The 26652-nt window shown below is 42.2% G+C and overlaps 5 protein-coding genes across 8 annotated transcripts; 4 read left to right on the top strand and 1 right to left on the bottom strand.

Moving 5' to 3' along the window:
- Window positions 1-1963: 1963 nt before the first annotated feature.
- On the top strand, window positions 1964-18280 carry LOC119559806 (putative cysteine proteinase CG12163). Of its 2 annotated transcripts, XM_037872889.1 has the most exons (6): window positions 1964-2281; window positions 10516-10932; window positions 16042-16169; window positions 16733-17479; window positions 17537-17718; window positions 17775-18280. In XM_037872889.1, exons 1-6 carry the CDS (start codon window positions 2174-2176, stop codon window positions 18038-18040), a joined length of 1848 nt encoding a protein of 615 aa, XP_037728817.1. In that variant the 5' UTR covers window positions 1964-2173; the 3' UTR covers window positions 18041-18280. The 2 variants fall into 2 exon arrangements, with proteins under 2 accessions (XP_037728817.1, XP_037728818.1); XM_037872890.1 differs by lacking the exon at window positions 10516-10932 and having other exon boundaries at window positions 1966-2281; window positions 17775-18274.
- LOC119559807 lies at window positions 13995-15248 on the top strand. 2 transcript variants are annotated; one of them, XM_037872892.1, is made up of 2 exons: window positions 13995-14528; window positions 14589-15248. In XM_037872892.1, exon 2 carries the CDS (start codon window positions 14603-14605, stop codon window positions 14855-14857), a length of 255 nt encoding a protein of 84 aa, XP_037728820.1. In that variant the 5' UTR covers window positions 13995-14528; window positions 14589-14602; the 3' UTR covers window positions 14858-15248. The 2 variants fall into 2 exon arrangements, with proteins under 2 accessions (XP_037728820.1, XP_037728819.1); XM_037872891.1 differs by having other exon boundaries at window positions 14002-14533.
- Window positions 18281-18576: 296 nt separating the features above from the next.
- On the top strand, window positions 18577-19920 carry LOC119560328 (MORN repeat-containing protein 4 homolog). The gene is made up of 3 exons (XM_037873713.1): window positions 18577-18680; window positions 18741-19020; window positions 19284-19920. The coding sequence occupies exons 1-3, from the start codon at window positions 18653-18655 to the stop codon at window positions 19549-19551; spliced, it is 576 nt and encodes a 191-aa protein (XP_037729641.1). The 5' UTR covers window positions 18577-18652; the 3' UTR covers window positions 19552-19920.
- A 354-nt stretch (window positions 19921-20274) lies between these two features.
- On the bottom strand, window positions 20275-23963 carry LOC119560327 (MMS19 nucleotide excision repair protein homolog). The gene is made up of 6 exons (XM_037873712.1): window positions 23792-23963; window positions 23342-23725; window positions 22788-23137; window positions 21285-22730; window positions 20800-21222; window positions 20275-20677 (listed from the first exon to the last, which is right to left on the bottom strand). The coding sequence occupies exons 1-6, from the start codon at window positions 23874-23876 to the stop codon at window positions 20486-20488; spliced, it is 2880 nt and encodes a 959-aa protein (XP_037729640.1). The 5' UTR covers window positions 23877-23963; the 3' UTR covers window positions 20275-20485.
- Window positions 23964-24618: 655 nt separating this feature from the next.
- LOC119560946 (gastrula zinc finger protein XlCGF57.1-like) lies at window positions 24619-26329 on the top strand. 2 transcript variants are annotated; one of them, XM_037874684.1, is made up of 2 exons: window positions 24619-24702; window positions 24767-26329. In XM_037874684.1, the coding sequence occupies exon 2, from the start codon at window positions 24825-24827 to the stop codon at window positions 26184-26186; it is 1362 nt and encodes a 453-aa protein (XP_037730612.1). In that variant the 5' UTR covers window positions 24619-24702; window positions 24767-24824; the 3' UTR covers window positions 26187-26329. The 2 variants fall into 2 exon arrangements, with proteins under 2 accessions (XP_037730612.1, XP_037730613.1); XM_037874685.1 differs by having other exon boundaries at window positions 24626-24710.
- The last annotated feature ends 323 nt before the right edge of the window (window positions 26330-26652 follow it).

The raw sequence follows: 26652 nt of genomic DNA on the forward strand, positions 1-26652 counted from the left end.
GATTAACTCATATGTTCTTGGTCTATATTTCCTTTTTTTTGGCTCCTAATTACGAGACACCCCAAAAGACGTATTCTGAAATAGAGGTAAAACATAAAGATAAAGATCGCAATATACCGATGTAATAATAACGTCATTTGTTCTTGAATGAACGATACCATAAATGGTTATGAAAAGTTTAAGCGAAATCGAAGCATGCAAGATTAATGTTATATTTTATTTTGCTTAATCATACAGTCTGTCTGCCTATCCGTACACACAAAACTGTTTTACGGGTGGAATTTACGGATAATTGTAAAAATAAGGTTAACAACTATTAAAAAAAGCGACTTGTATTTTATTGTTTGCTTTGTAAGTAAGTTCTTTGTATTTTGTTGTCTAAAGAGTGACTTTTTCGTTGGTCAAATGGACAATGAGATGCATTTTTTCTTTTATTTGTGTGTATGTAATGTTAAAAAGAAGTCAACAAAATTATCAAGTTACAGTTTTTGCTTTAGTCGGATACACATTTTGGAAGTCTTGCAGTAGTGACGATAAAGCTGCTCGCGTCTTTTTCACGATATGCAATTTTCATTCCTAAAGTGCATTCGTCAGTAATTTGAATTGTGGTCGCATATTAAAAACAACAAAACGACGAACAAATCAAAATTTGCAAAAGTTGGCTTACAAATAATAGACTCTAATTTTAAAACACATTTGCTGAAACTGTACAAAATCAATTTGAATGTGTCAAGTAGCGAGCTATTTGAGTCGTCGTCGAGTTACTCGCTGAAAAATAGGAAAACCAAAAAAAAATTTACTTTTGGAGATTTGTAGTAAGATATGTATTACCTTCTTCCCATAGAGCCAAGTCGTTGAAAAGGGTTGGGATTTTCACAATTGTAAACCTATACCGTCCTATAAGAGCTGATCTTAACAGCTGTGGCTAATCAGAACCTACCTGTTGCTCCGGCGTAGTGAATGTTTCCATTCCCACTGTCAAGAAGACGAGCTCGGAGTTGTACCGAACAAACATCGTCTTACTTTCGCATAAAAGAGTCCGTCAAATTTGGATGGGGAACTAACTGGGAAATTTTCGGAACGGCAAAACCTTAAGGACCATCCGTTCAACGGATGGTAGATGGTGGAACAGTGGACAGAGATCCTGGGGGAAGACGCTACAGAAACACATGTCGCAATGCATTCCTTGTGTTCTTTGACAATATTTGGTTTAGTTAAAGTTTAAAAAGGGCAGTCACATGCGACAAGTGAACTATTTTTCTATCGGAGTAGTAACATTTACACTCGAGTTATGGAGTTAACGCAGAGTAAACGCTATTTTGGAGTATTTCGGTTATTGGGTAACTCGATTGGAAACTCGATGGAGTGTAAATAGGCTTTTGAAATAATATTTCAACAAGTTACAAATTTTTAATATATATCCTTTTTAGGCGGATGCTGATCAGTAATTGAATTCTTACTACAGTTCTGCTACTAATCTTGATGCAACAATTCTTGCAGTATAAAAGGAGCGTAAAAATAGAACGGTGATGGACCAGTAATCAGTTATCATGTTGTTCTGCTGAACGCGGCCATTGACAAAAGGTAAGGCAAGACAAAAATGACGCTAATTGCGGTTTTTGCAATAAATAGGTATTTTCTTCGACCTTATTCTTAATTATAAAATTATGGGATACTTTGGAAATTTATTCAAAATTAGAAAAAAGAGAGTGACACTAAAAAATTGGTAAGAATATACCGATTAACAAATCGATATTTGTAATATTTATTTAATTTACCTAAAATTGTTTAAAGATTGTCTTTTATTTTAGGCAAAATTTAAAAATTGAATTTTATTTTTGAAAAAGTTTCTTTTGTCGATAAATTTGAAACAATCGATGGTTGCAGTGAAAACAGAGACGATCAAAATATCGATAGGACCGAATAATCATCGACTCGGCGGGTGCCATCCCTGGCTTGCTGAAAACAAAGACCAAAGACTAGCAAACAGTCATCGTGACCGGTTGGGGATATTTGTGTAAACGTTTTGGTACATTGGAGCATTGGGGGAAAACATTATTAACCCCTACCAATCGAACTGTGTCACCACCGCGCGTGATTTGTGCAACGTCGAAAATTTGCGAATTTTTTGGAGAAGATTTGAGAACCCCCTCGGACACACACACCCACAAGGATGAGGCTGTTGGCGGCAGCAACAGTTGCGCTTGTATTGCTTTTGAGCCAAGCAGCTGGCGAGGAACTCGTGGAGGAGAGAGCGGGACAGGAACAGGGCGATGCGGAGGTGAGTGTGCATGTGTTGTTTTGTTATGATTCAGCAACGCGACTATTTCCACATCAAAACGCTTTTGCGAGGGCCAACAAATAACGTAATCCCCTTCAAACTGACTACGGCTTGGGGGCAGGGATAACGGTTCGACACTAAGCGGAAAATATGCAATTTTACAGTTAACTCTCACTCTCACCCGCTTGCCCCACACACACTCATATACACCTGCCCATCTACACACACACACACCTATGCTCGCACACATTCGCCATATTGGCTGATGGCCCGTTGTTTGTACTTGCTTTAAGTACACAGAGAAAAAGAAGGTCGAATAGCTAGATATTTACCGACAGTCCAACCTCCGTAACTCAGACTAAGATGTCACATTCAGAATGAATTATGGCTAGGTTACTTGTAAGTTCTAATATTGATTATAGGTGATTTTTACAATCCAATAAAAGTGTTTTGACTGTTGAGCAGTTTTTCTAATAGAAGTTCGATTGTATAATCTAAGATGTCATAAGAGTGTAGCTGTACCGTGTTCGAGTCTTAGATTTTTTATAGTCTCTTTGTAATTATAATGTGCATTTTATATTAACTTGAAATTGGCTTTCGCCTTTAAAAAGTATCGGATTACAATGTTCTTATCCGATCAAAAACATAATAAAGTATTTTTTCTAGTTTCCATTTAGTGCTCTATTTCTTTGGTTCCGCTTATCTACGCCTGTTTAGGCCTTTGTTTATTTTGCGACGCATCAGCTGTTTGCTTATCGCTTTGACCGATAGAAACCCATTGGTTCCCAGACTTTGCTGTTTTTTTTTCAACAGCTTCTTATCGGGGTTTTGTAATTGCCCTCACTAGAACGTTTAAAATGGCTTTGTGCGCTGAAATTGCGTTTTAATTTCTGCCTTTCAAGTGCATTTTCATACAAACAGACCAGGAAAACCAAATTGAAAATTTAATTTCTCGGCTACCGTCGGAATTCGATTAACCCCAGGGCACCTGCCTTATTTTGTGGAAAAATTATACATTTTCAAATAAAAGTTTGATAACACGTTATCAAACAAAGAGTTATGGGGTTAGCGGAAAGAAATAATCCTTCAAGGGTGGATTCATCCCTCTTGGTAGCGTTCAACCCCAATATTAACATCGGCCCAAGCCCACTCTTGTTTTAAGACTTTAGTGTACATTGCTTTGGCAATAAAAAGCGAGGGTGCTCACTTGTTTAGAAGACCGTGTTTAACGTGTTAAAAATCTGCGAACAATTGCCCACTTAGTGCACGGGTTTTCATTAAAATGTTTACGTAAACAAATTTATTTAGAAAGCGATGAGAATCTCTTACGAACAACAGACTTTTTTATAGTCAAGCAACGTCAGCCAGTAGACAGAAGTGTATTCTGTTTGCATTAATTATTACAATGACAATACAGGTTGTACACAGTTGTTGCAATCAATGTAAAAACAAAATAGAACTACTTAATTAATTTACTTTATTTTTTAACGTTATTCTCTGGTCTCAGTTTGACAATAATAATAATAATTACTTGTAGACTTTAATGTGTAAGTCATAGAAAAGAAAATACTTGCTTTTTATTATACGGTCAGATTTATATTGAAGACCTATTTTAAAACTGTGATGATTTTTCTTTATTATTTATATAGTCACCTACTATCATTTAGTTTAATGAATAACCGTTCATGTTATAGGGAAAATAGGTTTTATGTTTCAAAAGTTTCGTCCAAGTCAACCGACTGCTAAAAGAGTACCAAATAAGACAAAAATTGTCAGCAAGCAGCCATAATTGATGATATCAACTTAAATAAATAATGCCGAGAAATCTTTGAAAATTTATTAGCACACCACTGCGAGAACCTGAACAGATTTTAAATTGTGATTAAATGTTTCATGATTCAGAAGGGGAACAGATTTCAATTTAAATAAATTAAATTTTCTGTTTGTGGTACTCCAGAAGGCCCCCGTCCGCCCCTTTGCCACAAAGTAATGTGCCAGATTAATGACTGAGAGAGCACCGCCTGTTAGCCCCCTCCCCTCAGAGGAAACCTGGCTGGACTTTGGGGTGACGCCATTTGGAGCAGCGTCATCAATATCAATTAAATTGCCGGCAGGCAGCAGGGCAAAAACGAGAACCAGAAAAAATCTCACAGCATTCATCATACTCCGGCAAACAAAAATATTTGTGTATGCAAATAATTAAATATAACGTAAAAAGGGTTCAGCGAGTTAAAGCCACAGCGATGTGGACAGTCGGGGGAGCAAAAGTCCGCGCACTTGAATTATTTACCGCGTCGCGTTTCAAATGTTGAATTTTAATTTGACGCATGCCTCAATGGACGTAAAAATAAGTTTAAATAAATAGAGTTAAAAAGCTGACTTAGCCGGGGTCGACAGAGTAATACCGTTTTTGAAATACTTAGGATAAAGAATGACGGTCAAAATAAAGCGTACATAGTGGAACTGATATGGATAAACAGAATTTACAAGCTAATAAACCAGATGTATTCAAAAAACATGTTGATTAAATCATTTTTCTGACTAAATGACACATTACACATATAATTATTCTTATAAATTGAATGCCAAAACCAAGTTAAGGGTTTTTCCCCTGCAATACAATATACCCCTGTATAATGCTATCAAGGGGTAACTACAAAGGGAAAAGAAGCACAGAAACGCACGCACAGAGACTAGAAAGAATGCATGGCAGAATTTGCATAAATGAATATTATTGCGGAACTATACGCGCGGATATAGCCGCACATACCAAACACATTCGCACAAATATTTATGGGTACACACGAGAATAATATGCGAGCATAATATACATATTCATTCAGCCAAGTCAGCGGTAAGACTCGCAGAAAACTGGCTGCCAACTTATCAGCCACTATTGTCTCACAAATCTCTGTCAGTAGCCTGGAGTGGTCGGAGGGGTTTATGGCCGTCATTGAGGAAATCAAATCGGATGATTCACAAACCGCAAAAACAAAGCCAAAAAAGCAATGGACGAATCTATCGATGTCTCTGCCAGCAAATTGTCGGCGGTTGTCAAATGCGAATCTTCTTTCTGGCTTTTGGCTTTATGCAAATCAGCTCCGGGAAGTGCTGACTCCGCCCGTCAAAGACTCTATCCATCGATCCATCCATTTGTCTGGGCGTCCTTTGTATAATTTTGAGCATGATTTGCCGCCTAATAGAAATGCCAAAGGAAATTACAGCATTGGACCCACTAAATGGTTCGGCCAGCCCAAGACAACGAGACCCAATCACTCCCACCATCCCACCTCCAATCCCTATCCCAATACCACCCCCATTCGACACAGAGGGCGCAAATTAGCACCCAGGGGAGCTGTGAAGGCAAAGTTTATAATGAGCTTGGCCAAAAGGGGGCCAATCTGTGGGTAAATGCCAGGGAGTGCGGCATGTGTGCGTGTGTGTCTCCATTGTCTGATTGGAAATTTAAGCAGGCATCCCGGGTGTGTTATACTAGCTATATAATTGAAAGATCTCGAACATAAAACAATAAACAGGCTTGCGCTTTATTAGTTGAGTTATGTTGAATGAATTATGAATTTATATCTAAGGGTTTCTATATTAAGATATCATGAAAACTGTTAGACATCGCAATTTCGGATTGCTATAATTTTAGACCCTAAGATTTCGAAAATGTGCTGATCACATTTATTAAAACTGGTTTTAGTACCAGTAATTAGTTTCCATTGTTCTTTTGAGTTTTTGAATTTATAACATTAACTTTGTAGTATATAATATCATTGGGTAACTCATTCTGGTGGGATAATTCTCCGCTTTTATAAACTAGAGATATCTAGCGTTTTCTCTCTACTGCTGCCATCACTGAGCCATTGTGAGGAGGAGGGGCGGCTCGGATTGCGATGGTTAATGCATAAGCTTAAAACTATGAGTGGTGGGGGTCGGAGGTCAGGGGACTGTCTATTGACTGTGGGTTGGGTTGCCATGCCATCATGCCAATGGAGGGCGGATGGGATGGGGACCGAATCTGCAGGTGTCCTGATGCCAGATAGCACCGAACAAAGCCAATATCATTCCAAAGATGCTTGCGTGAAGCGTGGTTGGAATTTAAAATTTCAGCAGCGTTTATTAGTTAGTGCAAGATATGGAATTCACCAAATCTTCACAAACTACACGCTCGAATGTGGTTTGCATTGTGAAGTCACAATTGAAACCCCAACATGTTGATGTCGAGGAAGAATTAATCAATTTCAGCCGAGGCTGAGGTGGATGAAAATTAGATTACACGCTAGGGGGAAGCTATCTACATTTTCCGAAATAGTTCATGTTGAAAAAACTATGATTTATGAACATGAACAAATAAGTACATATTTTATGCCCTGGGATAAGATATTTCGGAGCTATTTATGATGCTTATCAACTGAGAAAAGTTAAATGTAAGTCAATACAAAATATGTGTATTTTATTTTAGCTTCATGTCTAACTCGATAAATGCAATTTATAAAACAAAACCCATAAAAAGGTTGACGTAGGCTGATATACATATAAAATAAACTAAATATCATATATATCTAAAAATCATTTTTATGACTCAACTCCATCCCATAACTATCCAGAGCGCAGAACAAGAAAGTGAACTTGATTTTATTAAAAAAATGGCATCTTCATCTTCCCACTGCCTTATGCAAATGTGCTAACCCAAAAGTCAGGTTGAATGAGATTCAGAGAGCTCAGCAGGTGTCTAAAGAAAGCCCCCTGCCAAGGTTAATGTCTTCATTAACACTAAAACACGCCCAAAACGTGCGCATTTCATCAAAGCCCAAAAGTGCGGCATCTTCACCTTGGACACAAGTGTGTTGCACAACGCAGATACTCAGATTCCGACTCAGATTCGGATTCAGCAAACTAACCGCCCGACAGCTTTAATCCTATACCGGTTTCTCGGCTCATCGGTAGATGAGTAGGGGTGGGGATGGGAGCTTGGGACTCAGAGCCGGTCGTGCGTAAGTGGATTTCAAAATGTTAATGGGCTGCGTGGAAAAAATTAAGTCACCAATGACAGAATATCGCCGCGATGATGATGGCGTTGCATTTATTTGCACGCCGAGCGGGCCAATCGCTTTAATTAAACTTTAATTAAAAACAACACAAGCCAAATTGCCAATTTGCAGCGACTGCGACGCAACGTTTGCTCGCTGATGTTTGCGATGATTCAATTAAAGTTTTTCAACACTACCATCAGAGCACGGCTTAATGCGCAACACCCAACACTTTTCGAAAGCTTGGCGTTTAATATTTCCCTGGAACCATTTACACTGGCAGATTTTGTGTTTGCACGCGAGTTCAGTAAGCCACTGACTGCAACGAGAGCTTATGCCGATGGCGCGTTGTGTTTGCACAGATCAGGGAATCGAATGGGCTGATTGATGATTGATGGCAAGTGTGCCGGAAAATACGTACGCTAAAATACACACATTAAGTACGTATGCAGTTTGTGAAGGGCGTTGAATTAAACGCCTTTTGTCAAGCGAACCAATATAGCATAACTTAAATTTACCATGATTTACTGAAACTATTTGTGTTTGTTTTGCATAGTATAACTTACTTTGTTATTTAAATACATTTAAATAAGTCATGCCTAATATTAAATTGTCTAATAAAACGTTAAGTCCCGTTTTCCCGTAAATTATCAACAAAATTCCATTAAACTGTTCAGTCTTATTTAGCAAATTTTTCGAATAATGAATTAGCGAAGGTGTCATGATATTTGATACCAACTCTGAACGTTGTCGGATATTCTAACAGACGACTACAAACTTAGTACCCCAAATTATGAGTAATTGATGCTGCCCAATTACTAATAACCCCTCGTTGCGCTCAGTGCAGACGAGTGTATTAAAAGAAGGCAACAGGCTTACGACCGACTGAGTATTGCATAAATTGGTTGCTCTTTTGCCAAGGAGTTGCCAGGACAACCAGAGCGAACTTACCAAGTGGGCGTTGCGAAGAACTTAAAAACCCATCATCGTGTTTTGGTATGGCTTGCGATGTTGTTTAAAATGCCATAAAGTTTAATTGAAAAACAAGCTACGGCATCTCCGTCGCATCCCCGTCGCTCCCAAACCCCCGAACCACCCACTCAACATAATCAGCTTGAGCATCAGGCGGGCATCAACGTCGGCTGCAGTGACGCAACCGCTGTCAAAAGTTTTTATGCATTTTTCGGCTTTTTGTCACGACGTCAGCGGCAATGAGGATGAACGACCAAAACGTCAACAAGACGCCAAGTATTCCATTCCCCCAAACTACCCGATGACCCTATCCCCATCTTCTGGCGGCTGCTGTCGCCTGTCAACTGCAATGCATCAGCAGCAATAGCAGTAATACACTCCGCAAAATATGGAGTTTCGGAACCTCTTTTGAGACTTATCTGTTGTCTGAAACTGTATTCCTATGCAACTTAGAGCTTAAATTGTATTACCCTCTGTACTATTTGATATTCTATATTATATCACTAGGGTGAGTAGCTTTAAGGTGGTATTAAACATTAAACATTTTTGGTAGCTTCTAGAGTCGTTAAAATATTTTACAAGGATATTACACAATTTAAAATATCCATAACAAATTCGAACTAGTTTTGACTGTATTTATCTGTACAGTCGGGAAACTTCTTCCATTTGAAGTACAAATTACTCGATTTTTTCAAGTGCTCGACCAGAAGCAACACGGGATGAATCCGATGCTAGTTGGCTGCCGTTTTGTGATTCCGATTTTTTAAATTATTCAGCAAAATCTGTCTGCGGTCGTCTGTCGATCCATCCGTCCCACTGACTGTCTGTCATCGGCTTTTTGCATTTGTGTCTCATCACTTATCGATGGATTTTGCTGCAATGCTCCACAACCGGTTTGGCGTGGCTCGCATCGTTTCGCTTCAGATTCGTTACGGCGGTTAATTAGTTTTTGTGGCCTGAAAAGCCCAGTCAAGCGTCGGCCAGTGATTGACTTGATTGGTCATCTGATGTCCCGATCCGATGCCGCAGTTTGACCGCAATTGCAGTTGCAATTATGCAGAGTTCATTAGGCTTTAGGCCCGGTCGGTCTAGCAGGTGGATGGGGGGGCAGGCCAACGATTAACTGGGCCTTTGAGGGACGGGCATTATGCCTTGCAATGCATTCATTTATAATTAACCCCAAATCCACCTGTGCCGTAATGCTTTGCTGCATTTTAAATTAGGGGGATTACGCGCACACCCGCTGGTGTCACGGCTTACACCTCACACCACCATTTGCTTGCTTTCCTAATTCAAAGTGCGTTGCAGGAGTTTTTAATCCTTTAATGGGACATTCTAAAAATATAAATCAAGTTTATTACTAATATGAAATAATGTTTGGCTATTAGGGTGAGATAAATAACCATCATCATTTACTGACATTAAGAGGATTGATTAATGACATGAGTAAAATTAATTTAAAAAATTTGACAAATGATAAATAGATATTTAAGTTAGAGCTTTTCTGTTGAATTTTGGGACAAATTTTACGCGTTACTTGTAGAGTTAAAGGTTATATAGACTGTTTCAACGCTACAATTTGTCTGGCATCCGTTTTTTTTAGGATTTAGTAACAGTATAACTGAAAATGATTTAATGATAGCTTTGATTTATTTAATCAATTGACTCTACTGCCGAGAATCGTACCAATCGCACTGTTATGTTAAAAGATATAAATCGGAAGTGTGTATGAGATAAATAAAAGACTAGTTTCCAAACTAACTCAAAAATATACCCTACATCGCAACTCATTCGGAACTTTAACTGGTAAAACTAACAACAATTTGTATTGTTTTTTGTGTGTTCGACATTGTTCGGATGAATTGTGCTTGACTGTTATCAATTCGTACCATAATCAGGAAAACATAAAAATAATGACACTGACAAAAATCATTTGTGGGATTAACCATGTAGGTCAACTGGCTTACAGTGGCTGGTGGCACAGTATCGCATAATCACACAACACCCACACGGCCTGGCTTGCTCCATTCAAACATCACTCACTCCCCCACAAACACTCGCTAACCACCCAGCCTGGCATCCGGATCACCCATGTCTGCCACGATTCCAACAGAAATCTCTTTGTGTGTATCCTCATAAGTGTTTTGCTTTTTGTTTCGTCTTTCCCCACAACTCACCAATCCCAAAACCCCGAATCCGTCCAAACCCCGAAACCCGAATCAATAGAGCACGGAAACTGCAGAAACGACTACGGATCAGGCGGTGAGTGAGCCGCCGATCAAGCTGGTCCACGTCTTGAATCCCGGCGAGCGGGAGTATCTGTCGCCCAACCTAATTGGGGTTCAGAACATAGCCATGACCTTCCTGCCCCTGTCGATGAACTTTGTGAATGTCATCGATGCCTTTCGGGAGATCACCGCCGGAGTGCGCTACGAGATCCTGCTGAATGCGATGGACCAGAAGGCGAAGCAGCCTTCGGAGGCGGACATCATCTGCCGGCTGGTCATCCTGGAGAAGCCCTGGCTGCGCACCCAATGGGGCGACAAGCACCGCGAGCTGGTCACCTCCAACTGCACCGACTCGGCGGAGAACTCGGTGACCGGAGACCCGGCGGAGAAGGCACGGCTGCTCAACGAGAAATACGTGAGTAATAGCATCTTCAATGGCGGTCAAAGGAACGAGCTGAGCGACGCAGAGATGGCCAATCTGGAGTCTCAGATACTGACTAACCTGGGACCCATGAAGCGCAAGGTCAGCGCGACCAAATCCGCTCCGCCGACTCCTTCTGCGTCGTCCTCTCCTGCTGCACCCGCTCCTGCTGATTCCGCCGCTCCTGTTGCCATAACCGCTCCTATAACAGTCGCCAATCTCAGTCCACCTGAAGCCGCTAATGAGGCCGCCACGGCAATTAGCATTGATGAGGCGGAAAAAAAGGCTGTGAAGGTGGAGGAGAGGCCCGAAGAGGAGGCTGTAGCCTCCACCACAGTCGCCACAGAGCTGAACGATAATGAGAAGCGTTGGCTCGACGATATCCTATCGGTGGGTGCGTATAATTTCGAAAAGAACCAGGAAAAGGAGCAGCAGCAGGAGGAGACCGCTCAGGAGCGGAAGGACCCTGAGGTGGAGGCTACTACCATATCGACAGCATCATCATGAATATCCTCATTATCATCCCAAACACACATACACACACCCCCATCCTCCACTGTCTCTGTCTTTTACACATAAATACTCTTTATACGTACTCTCCTTAATGCGAACAATAAAAAAGGAAAATGTTATTTAATTGAATTTATTTAAGCTTGCCTTTTCACCTGATGCCGATGATGATGATGGTGGTGATGGTGGGGTGGGTTCGTCGGGATTTCTCGTTCTAGCACCCCCGCAAAACACTTATTTCACCTTAATAATCAAATGAGTTTCCGCTCTCAAATTACGGCCGCAATCTGTTTAACCCGGCCCTATCTTAGCCGTACCCGTAGCACCTGGGGGGGGGCCATCTGCGCCTGTCTATATGTCTTGGGGGATCCCAAGTGCCGCTATACATGAGAGGTTAAGTGGGTGGGGGTGTGGGAGGCCCCTCCTGCGGCACGGCCATGCAGTGCCCACGGTGTCGACAGAAGCAGAAGCAGAAGCACACAGAGTGCGAGGCAAGTGTTCTCATTATCCTCGTGCTCTACTTTTTACAGCGGTTGACTCTGTGGGCCACGCACAGTGGGTCGAAGGCGATTTGTCAGCGGGGGTGGGCACTTTCCACCCGACTTAACCCAGAGAGCATAAGGGGTTAAATAATCAATGACAGAATCTGCAATTTTAATGGCTGGAACGCTACTTTGAAGATTGCGCTGCTTAGACGGCATTTACGCCTTTTAAATCCTACTCTTTTGACTGGGGAAATATGTGAGCAATACAAGATTTCCTTACAATATACTCTTTCTCAGATATTACAAACTAAATTATTTATCTGAATAATATAGTATCTAATTTTCTTCCATCCAACTACTACTACTAACTTGGCATTTTAAACATTGTAGTAATGTACTTGTAAATGTAGTTTGACTTCGCGTCTGCTTTCAAAGTTTATTAAAATCATTATACCCTTTGCAAGGGTGTGAAAACCAGTGCGGCATGAACTCTTCGTTTCTAATTAATAAACCTATTAATTACTGGCTTTAAATGCACACACCATTGGGGGAATAAATTACATTTTAATGGTAATAATTCGATTCAATCTGGTTTGGACATTTTCAACAATCGAAAATCTCTATCCAACATTACTTCCAACCCATAGGAGTGCCTAATGAGCTCCTGGAAAAATCATCGGGGAATAAATTAATTAAGTGCTTTGAAAACGAGAACCATTCAGTTGCATTGCTGATTTACGCCAACTGTCAGAAAGCATAGAGCCGCGTTCAGCACTTGACTGTCAGTATATCCAAATGGATTTCACGGACCATTGCACACACCGCCCACCACACTTGCCATCGAGTTCGCCACACACTTTATTTCAGCACCCACTGTGCCCCCGGGTCGTTGAAACATCATTTACGTTATAATTCTTATTGAAATACACGTTTGAATTAACAGTTCCCGTTCCGGTGTTGGGATATTAAAAGCTGGGGTGGGTTGAGTTGGATAGCAGGCCGGCCTGCCGGATTCAGGCTGGAAAAGGGCGGCAGTACAGGCAGCTTAATGAATTCATGTTCGGACACAGGCTGCACACATCGAAGAGGATGGCCTGGGACTCCCATCCAATACACGGCTCGGCTGCTCCTTCTTTTTCTGTTCCTGTGTTTTTAATTATACACACGTCGTAGCCATTACATTCCATTCGGTATTGTGTCGCATCTTGATGACCTGCACTCGAAAAATTGTTCCTCTGCATTTTCTCATTTTACCTGAGAGCTCTCGGAACTGACAGCTCCGTTCGTATTAGCGTGGGACGAGTGGTCTTGGCCAGTTTTTGACAATCGCCCTTATAAGTAAGCTTTAAGAAGCATAGCCTCCATAAAATATTGTTGACTAGACTTTGACTTAACCCACTGAATTCTACCAGCGCCTTATATAGATACACAATCTACTACAGCTATAAGCTTGAAATAAATAAACAGAAGTATTTCGTATCATAATAATACGCATTCTAGATCCACGCCTATAAAAGCGTATCAAATATGTTCCACCTTTTCCGCAGCATGTGTGTTATTTCCAGCCTTTGTAGGCCGTAAAATGTTTTGAGTGTGACTCCACCTGCAGTCCCCATTCGCATTCGCCATGTCAGTTGGCCGACTGCGTCAGCAGGAGCAGACATTTGGCTCCTGGCTGTGGCTGTGGCTGCGGCCCGGATCCTCAGAAACCAACTCCCATCAACGGCATCAACATATCACCATCATCGATGCCAGCCGGCAAACGAATATCCAGCCAAAATGTTTGGTTTAATTGGTTTTGTGTTCGGCATTGAATGGTTTATGGGCCGCATGTGTCTGTCGGTGTTATTGTTGTCCTATTCCACAGCTGGAGAGGCGATGCCTTCGGGCCTCCGTGTTCCTTGCCGCAACTCTTCTAGCCACGTGTACTAGTACGAATGTGTCGTTGTGTCAATTTCGGTAATGTAAATTCAGACATGTCCTTGTTTCATTTGCATTCGTATTTATGTGTCAGTGCCACTCCCGCTGAAACCCCCCCACATTTCCACTCTTTTTGGGGTCGGAGGTCTGATGTGGTGACAGCTGCGTGTCTGTTTGTAATGGATAAGTGTTTCCGTGTTGCGTAATTAGCACGAGATTAACGAACACTCAGATGGCAAACAAAGGGCTGATTTGGTTTGACTTCTGTCTTTCTGCTGCCTCGGATGTTTTTGTTAGGAATATTGCATAAGTACAAGCATCAAACCCCCTATTAATGATAAGTTAAAGTGGGCTTAGAACCCACCCATTCATGCATAGTCACATACAGACATTTCCTATTTACCTGTCTTCCAAAACCGTAAAGAAGGCACTTCCAAAAATACATTCATACAAACATGGGAATCCTTCTGAAATCTGGTCCACTTAAAAAAACTAAGGGTTTTTCAATATGAGATCAGTATGGCCAATAATTCACATGGATAGACAAAAATCAGGGTCCAAGTAGGCTGATAGAAAGTTGTCAGTATCCTTTGGGTCCAAATCCAAATTTCAGTTGACATCACGCGGTATACTCGAACGGAACCCACTATATCAAATACGTTTTAATATATTTTTGTAAGGTGAAGGTAATAAATTTTCAAAATTGTTACTAAACTGATAGATACGATTTTGCAGAGATTTTTTTCACGATGAAGCAATTTGCACTGACGACCTGCATCCGCCGTATCTGGATCATGTCCGGTTGGTTGCGCCAGGAGGCGGCCATTGCAGCTGGCATGTTGGTGGTGCAGCGTCATCAGGTGGAGTTGAGGGAGGAGAAGGAACTCAAGGTCGAGCAGCAGGTGGCAGCCAGTGGTGGCGAGGTTGGCGTCGATTCCCAAGGCAGACTCCGCCGTGTGCGCATGCTCGACGATTACATTCTGCCCTTTGAGTGCGGCTTATGATTCTTGATCCGTACCTCCCGCTCTTCTATCTCGTTCCCCACTTATCTGGGGTCTTGAGTTATTTTCGCATTTTGGAGTACTTTGCTGTCCGCGCTTTGGGAGTTCAAAACTGTAACGTGGTGGGCCCTTCTGCAGAAGCCACATATCCAAATTTTGGTCTGACCCACGTAATCGTCACTTAATCATCAATGGAGTCTCGTCCTCGCTTGGACGGACAACGGAATGAATATTTCAATCAAAAAAAATAGTTGCACACACCAAAATTGTAGACGAATATGTCTGACTTTGTTTATGTAAAATTTTATTTTTGAAAAATAGTTGGAGTTCATCACTACATATTTGCGAATTTAAAATTAAACAATACTGGTGTCAAAATCACAAAGTCTAAAAATTGTTTAAGTTGCCTTTATTGACTGGTTTTATAGGATTGACGCCATCCACCTTTCATCTTTTAGTATCGGAAATATCTGAAAACTAACATTGTACATTAAAAAGGGGTTTTCTTAAATACACTAAAATATCTAAAATATAACGTATATAAATGGCATTACTAGAAGAAATCGTATGCCAAAAATTGTGTTCAGAACTGTCGATATATGTTTAAAAAAACTGGATTCAGTTAATTTTATTGTCTTTGGTAATAATATTAAGATATAGTATATGGGGTGTTCGGACTTCATGGGCTTAAGTCTGTTTGACGTGAATAAATATATCTTACTAAACTGGAGAGCCAAACATTCAGCATTGGTTGAATCCCAATTGTATGTTCGTACAGCTTTGTCTAGCATAGGCTAGATAAAGGTATAGTATGTTTTTCCCAAATAAAAATTTAATGTTCAATAAAACTTTTGTTATTGGTATTTTAGGAAGTACCAATGGTTGGGTCGATTTTAAAATTATTTTTTTTCCATTGCATGCTCTGGTTTAAAAAGTATAATTTGTTAATTTTGGTTAACCAGTAAACAGCACAATAAGATGTAGATGTGTCTACGACAGCGGTCATTAGCTTTCCATTAAGGTGTCACTGGAAATAGCTCTGCGTTTTTTTTTTTGCCCTCACACAAACAGTGTACAACAGCGATCGGAACAAAGACGAAATTTCTTTTTGTTGCGTGTCCGGACCAAGAGAATACTTAAAATATTATTTGCGTTTTTAAAATACATATGATCATTATTTATTGCAGATCCATCGCAGCAGACGCAGTCTGAATGACATCGTGGGTGAGCATAAGCCTTACGACGAGGAGGCGGCAAAGGCGCAATTGCAAGAGTCCCTTGATAAACTTATCGCCGGCGAGGGTCCCCAGTACAAGTAAGCCCACTTAGAAATTAAGCATATCCCCATCTCACTAGCCCTCCCCTTAGGTGACTAAGAAACTTAGTAACGGGTAATTGATAGTCAATGGCATCGACTTTAGCATTTTTTCTTGTTTATAATCTAATTTTGAAATAGTATATATCCATTTTTACATTATTTACTTTTTTTCATATTTAACACCGATTGAATGAAACAATATTAAATGAGTTTAGATGCACTTAAATAACATTGCAAGGATATATACGAATACTTTTTCCTTATCATTCCTAGAGAAGTTATCCAAGGGGACATAAATTGCTTAAAAATATGATACGAATGCAAAAGAAGCGCCTAGTGTTAGCTGTTTGAGTTATAAAGTTGCTCACAAGCTACTTTTGGTCGAAAAAGTTAGTCCTATAATGTTGGTCGCTTTTAAAACTCGTCATACATTGTATAGGCAGATTAAGTTTAACAAGATCTCATATCGAAATATCGGAGAAATTGGCAACACTTTTTTTTATGTATCGGTAATTATAAAAAAATATTTAATTTATGACTCACAATTTTCTATTTTTCAGAATCGTGAAAGTTTACTCCGCTTCGCGGCAGGTGGTTTCAGGCACCTTGACCCGCATCGACGCGGATCTTATCGATGGCTCGGACTCCAAGCACCGCTGCATCGTGGAGATCTGGACAAAAGCATGGGTGAGGAAGGACGCTCACGAAATCACCTTTAAGTGCCGCAACCAGCCTGTGGTTCAAGCGCGCCACAGCCGATCCGTAGAGTGGGCCGAAAAGAAGACGCACAAGAAGCACAGTCACCGAGCACTGGACAAGGTGGATCACCTGTTCCACAAGTTCCAGGTGCGATTTGGCCGCCGCTACGTGAGCACCGCCGAACGCCAGATGCGCCTGCGCATCTTCCGTCAGAACCTAAAGACCATCGAGGAGCTGAACGCCAACGAAATGGGCAGTGCAAAGTACGGAATCACTGAGTTCGCTGACATGACCAGTTCTGAGTACAAGGAACGCACTGGCCTGTGGCAGCGCGATGAGGCAAAGGCCACCGGTGGATCTGCGGCTGCGGTCCCGGCGTACCCCGGTGAATTGCCCAAGGAGTTCGACTGGAGGCACAAGAATGCCGTCACACAGGTGAAGAACCAGGGATCGTGCGGCTCGTGCTGGGCCTTCAGTGTAACAGGCAACATCGAAGGTCTGTACGCCGTGAAAAACGGCGAACTGAAGGAGTTCTCGGAGCAGGAGCTGCTCGACTGTGATACTACGGACAGTGCCTGTAACGGTGGCCTCATGGACAATGCCTACAAGTAAGTGCCGCTGGAGCGAAGATATTTTTCACTTTCTAATCGATGTTCCCCCCACAGAGCCATCAAGGATATTGGCGGCTTGGAGTACGAAGCTGAGTATCCATACAAGGCCAAGAAGAACCAGTGCCATTTCAACAAGACCCTTTCTCACGTTCAGGTTTCCGGATTTGTGGACCTGCCCAAGGGCAACGAGACCGCCATGCAGGAGTGGCTGCTTACCAACGGACCCATCTCGATTGGTAATCAATGACAAACGAATGCCCTGAAGTATACTCTAACCAACATTTCTGTGTAGGTATTAACGCGAACGCTATGCAGTTCTATCGCGGCGGCGTCTCACATCCCTGGAAGGCCCTGTGCTCCAAGAAAAACCTCGACCACGGTGTGTTGGTTGTGGGCTACGGCGTCTCCGACTATCCCAACTTCCACAAGAGCCTGCCCTACTGGATCGTGAAGAACTCGTGGGGTCCGCGCTGGGGAGAGCAGGGCTACTACCGCGTTTATCGCGGTGACAACACCTGCGGCGTCAGTGAGATGGCCACTTCAGCTGTGCTCGCCTAGAGTTGATTTGAGTCCACCTTATATACATACATACGACTATATCTAGGTTAATATTTCAGCCAGTAACTTTATGTACAATTCCGTTTCAATGTTCTACCGACGCGATGAGGAAGTCGTTAAGTTTTAGATCTTCGCATATACAGTATAATCATTTCGGACATCTGTAATCTCACGCAAAAGTCTGCATCCACATATTCTGCTTTAAATTGAAATAACAATAAATTGTACAAGAAATAAACACTTGCAGCCATTTATTCAATGATTCAATCGATCTTAGCCTTTGTCGCAGCAACAGTTGGTCATGGAACAGTGGGACAAAAATGAGGAAATATTTGTATTATTTCATCATACGTATAACAAAAAGATGTTCGTTTTTTAAAGCCAATTCAGACGCCAGGAAATTGTTAGAAAACTCGCTTCACCAGCTAACTTTTCATTTTTGGTGATCTGGCATTGATTTTTAAACCCAACCCCACTGTGCAGAAGTGCAGTATGCTAATTAGATTTAGACCAGGGCCGTCGCCCCGTTGGAAGCCACACAAAGTGTGGGTTTCTGGTGCAGAGCGGAGCTCAGTAGCAGCTTGAAGCGCATCGGCGGCGGTGAACGGAGCAATGGCCATGGACGACTACGATGATGACAGTAGGTGAGCCCAGGACGAAGGATGCAGACCCTTAATTGCGTACCATCCACACTTCCCAGTGAGCAGCGTGGGCGTAACCACGGCCCGGATCGAGAACCAGCACCACCAGCAGGGTCAGCATGGACACCACCAAGGCCAAGGCCAGCACAGCGCCGGGGCGGTGAAAGTGGGAGGATGGCGGTACGAGGACGCCAGTCGCTACATCGGCGAGTGGAACCAGCGGGGCCAGAAGCACGGCATCGGACATCTGCAGTTTGCCGATGGCACCCGCTACGACGGCCAGTTCCAGGAGGGTCTCAGTCAGGGAGTCGGCTGTCTCTGGTTTGCGGATGGCGCAAAGTTAGTTCGGATAATAGTAAGGATGCAAACCTTCAGAAAATACTTCGCTCATTTGATTTGTTCAAATCCAACGATTCTGTTTTATTCTGCACTTTGGGTTTACACCAAAAATTTTATGATCGTTAACGATTAGTACAAATTTCGGGAAGGGCGCAGAAAAAACCGATTCAAATGGTTTAGTTCTCACATCACTTGAACATTGGTTTGCGTCCTTGTGGAATATAATTTGAAATGGTATTCATTTAAGTCTATCTCCAAGCCAGATACGAAGGCGAGTTCCATCAGGGCTGGTTCCATGGTAATGGAATCTTCTGGCGCGCTGATGGCATGAAATACGAGGGGGAGTTTCGTGGCGGCAAGATCTGGGGCCTTGGACTTCTGACATTCCAGGACTTCACGCACGGCTTTCCCAGGAACGAAGGATTTTTCCAGGACTGCCGCTTTATGAGACGGCGTCGATGTCCGGAGATAGTGCAGCGGGCTCAGAAGTGCGCTCTTATGGCCCGTTCCCAGTGCGAGCACCCCTACTGAACAGAGCCATCCGTTAATTTTGATGAACACAAAAGACCGAAATCCTTTAGAAGCTGAAAATAATCTGGGGACAGCTCTAACTGATTTAATCAAACACCTAAATAAACAAAAAATTAGGTGCATTTTCTCACTTGTTTTAAATATTAACAAGAATATTAATTTTACCTAAATCAATACATGCTATGGAATGTTGTTAGCTTGCCCACAATCATCTTTCGCCAACTGATTTTCCTCTAACTTCAATCTACCGATTTGCTGAGCTGTTTGCAACGCCATTCCAAAAATGTCAGATTTAACACATACACCTTTCTAAGTGCGATAACACCTGATTTTTAAACTTGAAATAAAATGAAAAAAGTAATGAAAAAATTGTTCATTTGAGGTTTACAATGATTATATACTGATAACTATCAGTTCATCTTTAATTGTTGATCGGTAACGAAGTCATTAGTCAACTTTTTTTTTTCATTGCTGGATTTTAAAAGAATTAAAATAAAATTGTTTCAAAAAATTAAAGAATGTACTTACAATTTAAAACTCTTTAGTGATTTAGATTTAGAATTTTTACAGAAAATCTATCGCTTTCCCAACTATTGGATATCGGCCAATTTCTGTTGCCATGCTTTTAGGCGTGTGAAATTGGGACCTTAAACATTTCCATACGAAGGTAAACCGCACGAAAAATGCAGTGTGTAAATTGAAAAATACAGAAAGGCGGCTGTATCGATTAAAATAAAACGGATGTAATATCACGATTTTTAATATAACATCTTTAAGCCTTATACGCCTACAATCTTTTAAAAGGTGCTACCGCCTCTGTTATTGTTCTACAAACCTTAACAGAAAAAACAACAAAATTATGAATGTAGATCCTTAAATTTGTGCGTTCGCTTATTGGCTTTAAAGTATTAACAAGAATGGTAATGTTCCTTGGCTAGTTCCCACTAGGTGCTCCGACCAGGTACCAGGCATTCCTGGCCTTGACCGCTGTGTTCCGCACCAGTCTTTTGGGATCATCCAAGGCGGCGGCAAGGGCCAATGTAACATCCACTTTGTGGGGCAACAGGACGAAGGTAGGATACTTGGTGATATCATAGAGCAACTGCAAAGCCGCAATACGAACTTGCTGTAAGAAATAAAATTAACTTTTAGGTAATTCTGATTTTAACTAATTTTTCCCAAAAGCAAAGAGTTAGTTTCAAGACTTAATAGCTTTACAGTAGCCTATAAATCATAACAGTCATTTACCATAGTGTGCTGGGCTTTGTATTTTGATAGCTCCAGGCAGCTGGGTATAAGGTGCGCCAAGTGCGCCTGGAAGTACGCGTCCTGCTGCGCCACAAACTTTTCACAGATGCCCAGTGCGATGCACAGCGACTGCGCCTCGTTGTGCTCCTCTAGGCTCTTGAAGAGCAACGGTCCTAGCTGTTCTATGTTTAGCTTGATCACGGCCTGTGGCGTGGCTTTCAGTACGTAAACGAACGCTTTCAGATGGTGCACACAGTAGTTGGAAAGCTTACTGCCCATCTTTCCCATGACTGTGTGGAAGAGCTTCTGCTTGTAGAGGAACCTAACCACGGGCAAATCCAGTTCCGGGTATTCAGCGGCAATGATGTCGAATGCCAAGGCTGCGGCAGTGCTCAAAGTAGGATGCTTTAGCAGATCAGAAAGCTGATAAAGTAGTCAAAGTTATTATAGCAAGCGCATTAAAATACTAATTTATCAGTACTTACATCACCAACAATATCAGCAGCCTCGTCGAATCCCGCGACCACTAATCCTTTTGCCACCCATGCCAGAATCTCCACTGCCCGCACATCACCCTTCTTGATAGCCGCCTTAAGCTGATCCGTGATCTTCTTGACCTTTCCCAAGTTGGCTGGATTGCTCTCCATCTTGTTGACCATGCTGCAAAGCAGGTGGTGAGCGATCACGCGCAACTGCTCATTTTCCGAGCTTAGGGAGAGCTGGGTTAAATCGGATAGAAGCCGCTCAAAATGATCATCCAGAGTGATATCCTTATGCAGATAGCCGAGCAACCCCTTGGTAATGTACAAATCCGCAGACTTATTTAGGTTGAGTTGGGGAAGGTATTCGCTAACTATCGCACTTTGTTCTGAGAGGGGCAGCTGCTGGGTGATACGACTTAATGCTCCCGCAATCTGCTCCAGAGACTGCAGTGACAGACCCTCCGTGTGTTGGCCCAACTCAATGAGCTTGTGCAGCAAGTTGGACTCCTGCTGCAAATCGACGACGAAGCGCTGATCCTCCAGGAGCAGCAGTTTGTTCAACGCTTCTAGAGCCAGCAAGCGAATGGGCTCCGCGGTTGTGTCCTTGAACGACTGTGTCATAACCAAATCTAAAATGCGTTGAGTAAATGCCATTTGAGGCAGGAGGGGCAACAGATTGGCGTATATCTTCCGCTTGACAAAGTTGGAGAAGATTTCAAAGTTTCGCACGCAGACGTCGATAAAGTTTGACTGCACTTCCACCGGCTGCAGAGCTCCGAGACTGACAGTAAGTGTGGTGAAATCCAGGTCGATGGACGGATGACTAATGAGCTGAACTAGCGCTTTATAGACTAAAGCGCGTTGTTTCTCGCTGAGAACTGGAGCACTTTCGTTAAGCACAGAAAGCGCCGCCTTCTGAAGTTCCAAGTCCTCCTGCTTGGGATCGAAATCTTCCTGTTCGATAAGTCTTAAAGAGGCAATCACATCGTCTTGCAGGGACTCACGTATCGTAGCGTCCAGTTTCTGAAGAGAATCGCGCAATGCAGACAGTTTATACACCTGGCTAACTATGTGATAGATCTTGATTCGCTGTTCAGACCCTGTTTCTGTGGCCTGCAACTTGAGCAGAAAACTGTTCAGGATCTTGTCCGCCGCGTAGGGCGCGTCTCCCGCCACACACACCAAGGCGATCCCGGTGGCAGGATGAAAAAGGCGTTGATTGACATCGCTGAGGTGTGGCAGGATTACGCCCAGGATAGAGCTCTGGTAACTATGGCTGATATCGGGTAAGTGGGATGCTCTCTCTAGGAGCGCAGACAATGCCTTCAGGGAGGCCTTCAGGATTTCCTCGCTGTCATTCCCGGGAAAGGTCTCTGTTTTCAGAGCCTGCCAAATCTGATCGAAATGCGGCTCCAAAACTGAGGGTGGGAATTTCAAGGCAGCTTGGTGCTGTTCCAAAAATACAAATTAGTAAGGGTACGAGTTTTAAGGTCTACATTATCTTGCCAGCAATTCTATGGAGTCCAGTTTGGCTACCAGCAACTCACTCTCCAGCTTTTCTATGGCCAGCACCACTGTGCCCTCTGCGAACTCGTTGTTGGCCACCAGGCAGTTAGTCAGCTTAACAGCCAATTCGTCGCGGGTTATTGCCTCCGGATCCTGCTTGCTGGGATTAAAGTCGATTGGAAAGTAGCATGCAAAGATCTCGAACATCTCTTCGGCCAAATGCAGCAGCGGATACGTGGATAAGAACTCGGGCATGAATGTAAAAATGATGTCAAGGTTACGAGGGTCACGCTCGCCGTCAATAGAATTGATCAGGCCGTAGACAAAATCACCGGCCATCGTCTGGAGCTCTATAACGAATAATAAATGGTTTTTTAATCCATTAATTCCGAAATCTTAAACCTAAACTTAAACTTAAATCCATTTGATTATTTTTTGCCTTGTTTTTTGGATAAAAACCTTAAATTTATCAAATGTGTGAAGGCAAATTATGGTGATTACCGAAGTCTGTAGGAAACAGACCAAATTAATTTCCCGAAATAGCCGATGCTCACCCTCTTTAAAGTTGATCGTCAGGTACTGGAAGATGTGGAACAGCTTGGTGCGGTCGCCCCGCGTCTGCGACTGGCAGGTGGTGTACTCGAAGAAGGACTGCAGGATCTGGGGAACCAGGGGGCGCGGCAGAGCTTTCATGTGCACCATGGCGTCAATGCCGTCGATGATGGCCGGCATTACATTGTGATGGTCGCGCAGCCGATCCATGTAGAAGGTGCTGAGGAACTCCAATTGGCGCTCATCGAGCAGATCCTGAGGCAGGGCGACCAGCACGGCGGAAAGCAGGTTGGTTCCGGCCACCCTCTCCTCCGTGTCCGACGAGGACAGAGCGAAGCCCAGCTCCTCGGCCAATGCGGATATGTCATACGTCTTGGAGGACAAATCTGGAGAAAACAAAGGAAAACTCAGTGAGAAGGTTCGATCTGTTGGCGATGCGGTTGGTAACCTGCCTTTGGCTATCTGGGTGGCGGCCTTCAGCAGCTTCTGGTCGCTCTTTAGAGCCTTCTCCAGGGTGGCACGCGTGGGCGTTGTCATTTCGGGCGCCGTCGCTTGCGTGGTTTCTAAATTTAATATGTGTTTAAGCACGTTAAGCCGAAATGTTAAGAACCGATAACCGATGACTTGGCGTACTAGCCTTATCTATAGCTCAGCGTTGCCAGACTTGTTACTTGTGCAGATGTCGGTTAGGCTCTAGCGGTAAATCTAGCTATTAGTTGGAGATACCTATGCCCTATGCGTTTGAGTGTACCTAGATATAATCCTTGATTTTATGAACTGAAAATTTGTAAAACATTTATTTGTATTTATACATTTTACAATTAATTTCATATTTCTGTAATTTTAAAGAATTAGTGGTAAGCAACCCTAGGTTGAAGGATTTTTAAATATTTAATTGATACGATATTAATTTGTGTTTTAAAAATAAAAAGGCTTTAATTTCATGTTCGGCTAAGTGATTTATATGAAAATGTCATATGAAAATATCATCTCGGACTTACTATTCACTATCACTATGCCTGTCATAACAACTGTATCTTGTACAAACTTACTTCCTTTCTCTGATTTCCAAGGAAAGGCCTAAAACGACAAGTATAGAAGTCACCTATACTCTTAAACATAATATTTATAATTAATAAATAATTAATAATTTGCGATTTGTAGCGACACACATGTACTACTTATGGAAGAAAAAGTCGCTGTTGCATTAGAAGTCTGTCTGTACTTTCAGGAACCCCCTATATATTTAAACGTGTTCGATATTATCGGTGGTGAGTATCAAACATTTACACATCTCTAAAGGCAATTTTGGAAACACGAAGGCTGCTCCTAAAACAATTTGTTTTTTTGTACAATTGACGAGGTACGACCGTAAGAAAGAAGCTTTTATTTATAGTAGACACCGGTAGTAATATTATCACTTTCAGATCAACGTGTTTCGTGTGTTTGGGAACCAGCGTAAACATGGAATTCTAAGAAATAAAAATGAGAGGACATAAAGATTCCCCGATGAGTTCTGATCGCACCGACAAGAATATTAAGATTAAGAAAGAGGAGGCCTTTCCCGTGGCGCTTTTCACTTGCACTCTGAATAGGAGCCATACCCACTCCCACATACAAAGCTCACTTCAAGATAGCTTACTTGAGAATGAAGTCGACAAAGCGTCGGACTGTAGGAGTAAGGTTTCCATCGCAAAAAAAACTCAACGAACTGGTGGACAAACAGTCCGCCAAGTCAAGAAAGGAAACCTAAATTGTTTGGAAGTAAGCATAAAATCGCACGGAGACCAAGGCCAAGTTAAGAACGAACCACCTGAAGAAGTGCCGACCTCTTTTAAAGAGATCGATGTGCCGGATAGTGATTTACGAGATGATGGTGTCGACTTCTACCATAGGCCTGCTACTTATAATACTATTACGGTAAAAAGAATTAAAAGGCGTACTGAAACCATTTCAAAGGAACCATGTCATCAGCGTAATTTGCGAGACCACACAAAAGGTCAACTGTTCAAATGCACCATTTGCGGACTGTCTTTTGTACGGAAATCAATACTTAAGACACATCAGCGATCCCATACAGGAGAGAATCCGATCAAGTGTTCCCACTGCTCAAGGACTTTTTCACTGCATTCACATCTTCAAAGACACTTGAGAACACTTAGAAAACAATGCCAATTGAATGACAACCCACTTGAAGAAGAAAGTTTGAAGTTTGCCCAAGAAATATTGACTTTGTTAAACGGTAACGATCATGAAGGGATCGAGGTGATGGTTGATGATTTACAAGTAGATGGTGACTATGGCGCAGACTTCCATCGACGAACTGGTGGACAAACTGTCCGCCAAGTCAAGAAAGAAAAACTAAATTATTTGGAAGGAAACATGGAGTCGCACGGAGACCAAGGCGAAGTTAGGGACGACCCACCTAAAGAAGGCGTGTTTGACGGGGAAGTACTGACCTCTTTTAAAGACAACGTTCATGCACAGATCGATGTGCCGGATAATGATTTACGAGATGATGATTGTGGTGTCGACTTCTACCAAGAGCCTGCTACTTATAAAAGTAAGGGAAAAAGAGTCAAGAAGCGTCACCATTGCAGTTATTGCCCTAAACATTTTTCAAAGAAGTCAAGCCTTCAGCGCCACTTGGGAACGCACACAGGGGATCATCCGTTCAAATGTACTTATTGCGTAGAGTCTTTTTATTATAAATCAATACTTGAGACACACCTGCGATTTCATACAGGAGAAAAACCGTTCAAGTGTACCCACTGCTCAAAGACTTTTACACAAAACTCACATCTTCTGAGGCACATGAGATCAGTCCGAAACAAACGCTTAGAATGACACTCAAATATCTTTCTATATAGATAATTAAACTCCTCAAACACCACAAAATATCAGCAAAAAAGGGAATGTTTCAAGCAGCTGTGATTAACTGTAAACATTTCAGAACCAAAAACAAATATAATATTATTTTTCATTGTTAATGACTTTATAATTATTAATAAGGTAAACATAACTATATATATTATTTTTATTCTGGTGATACTTAAATTATACAACTCTTAAATTTGATTGTCACCTAGTCCCGTTTTCAACTATTGTTGCTGAAATTTTGAAAACCGAATTCGTACGCAACAGCTGACCAAAATTCTACAGTTGGGGAATATTCGAATAATTTATTTCATACTCAGCAGCCCTGAAAAGTATCGATAGCCGCCGACTGTTGCACGCCCCAAACGCAACAGGGTGGCCAAGTGGCCGGGCCGATATATCGATGACCCGCCCATCACCAGCCCACGCACATCAC

This window comes from Drosophila subpulchrella, unplaced genomic scaffold, assembly GCF_014743375.2.
Source record: "Drosophila subpulchrella strain 33 F10 #4 breed RU33 unplaced genomic scaffold, RU_Dsub_v1.1 Primary Assembly Seq354, whole genome shotgun sequence".
In the NCBI taxonomy this organism is placed as follows: domain Eukaryota; kingdom Metazoa; phylum Arthropoda; class Insecta; order Diptera; family Drosophilidae; genus Drosophila; species Drosophila subpulchrella.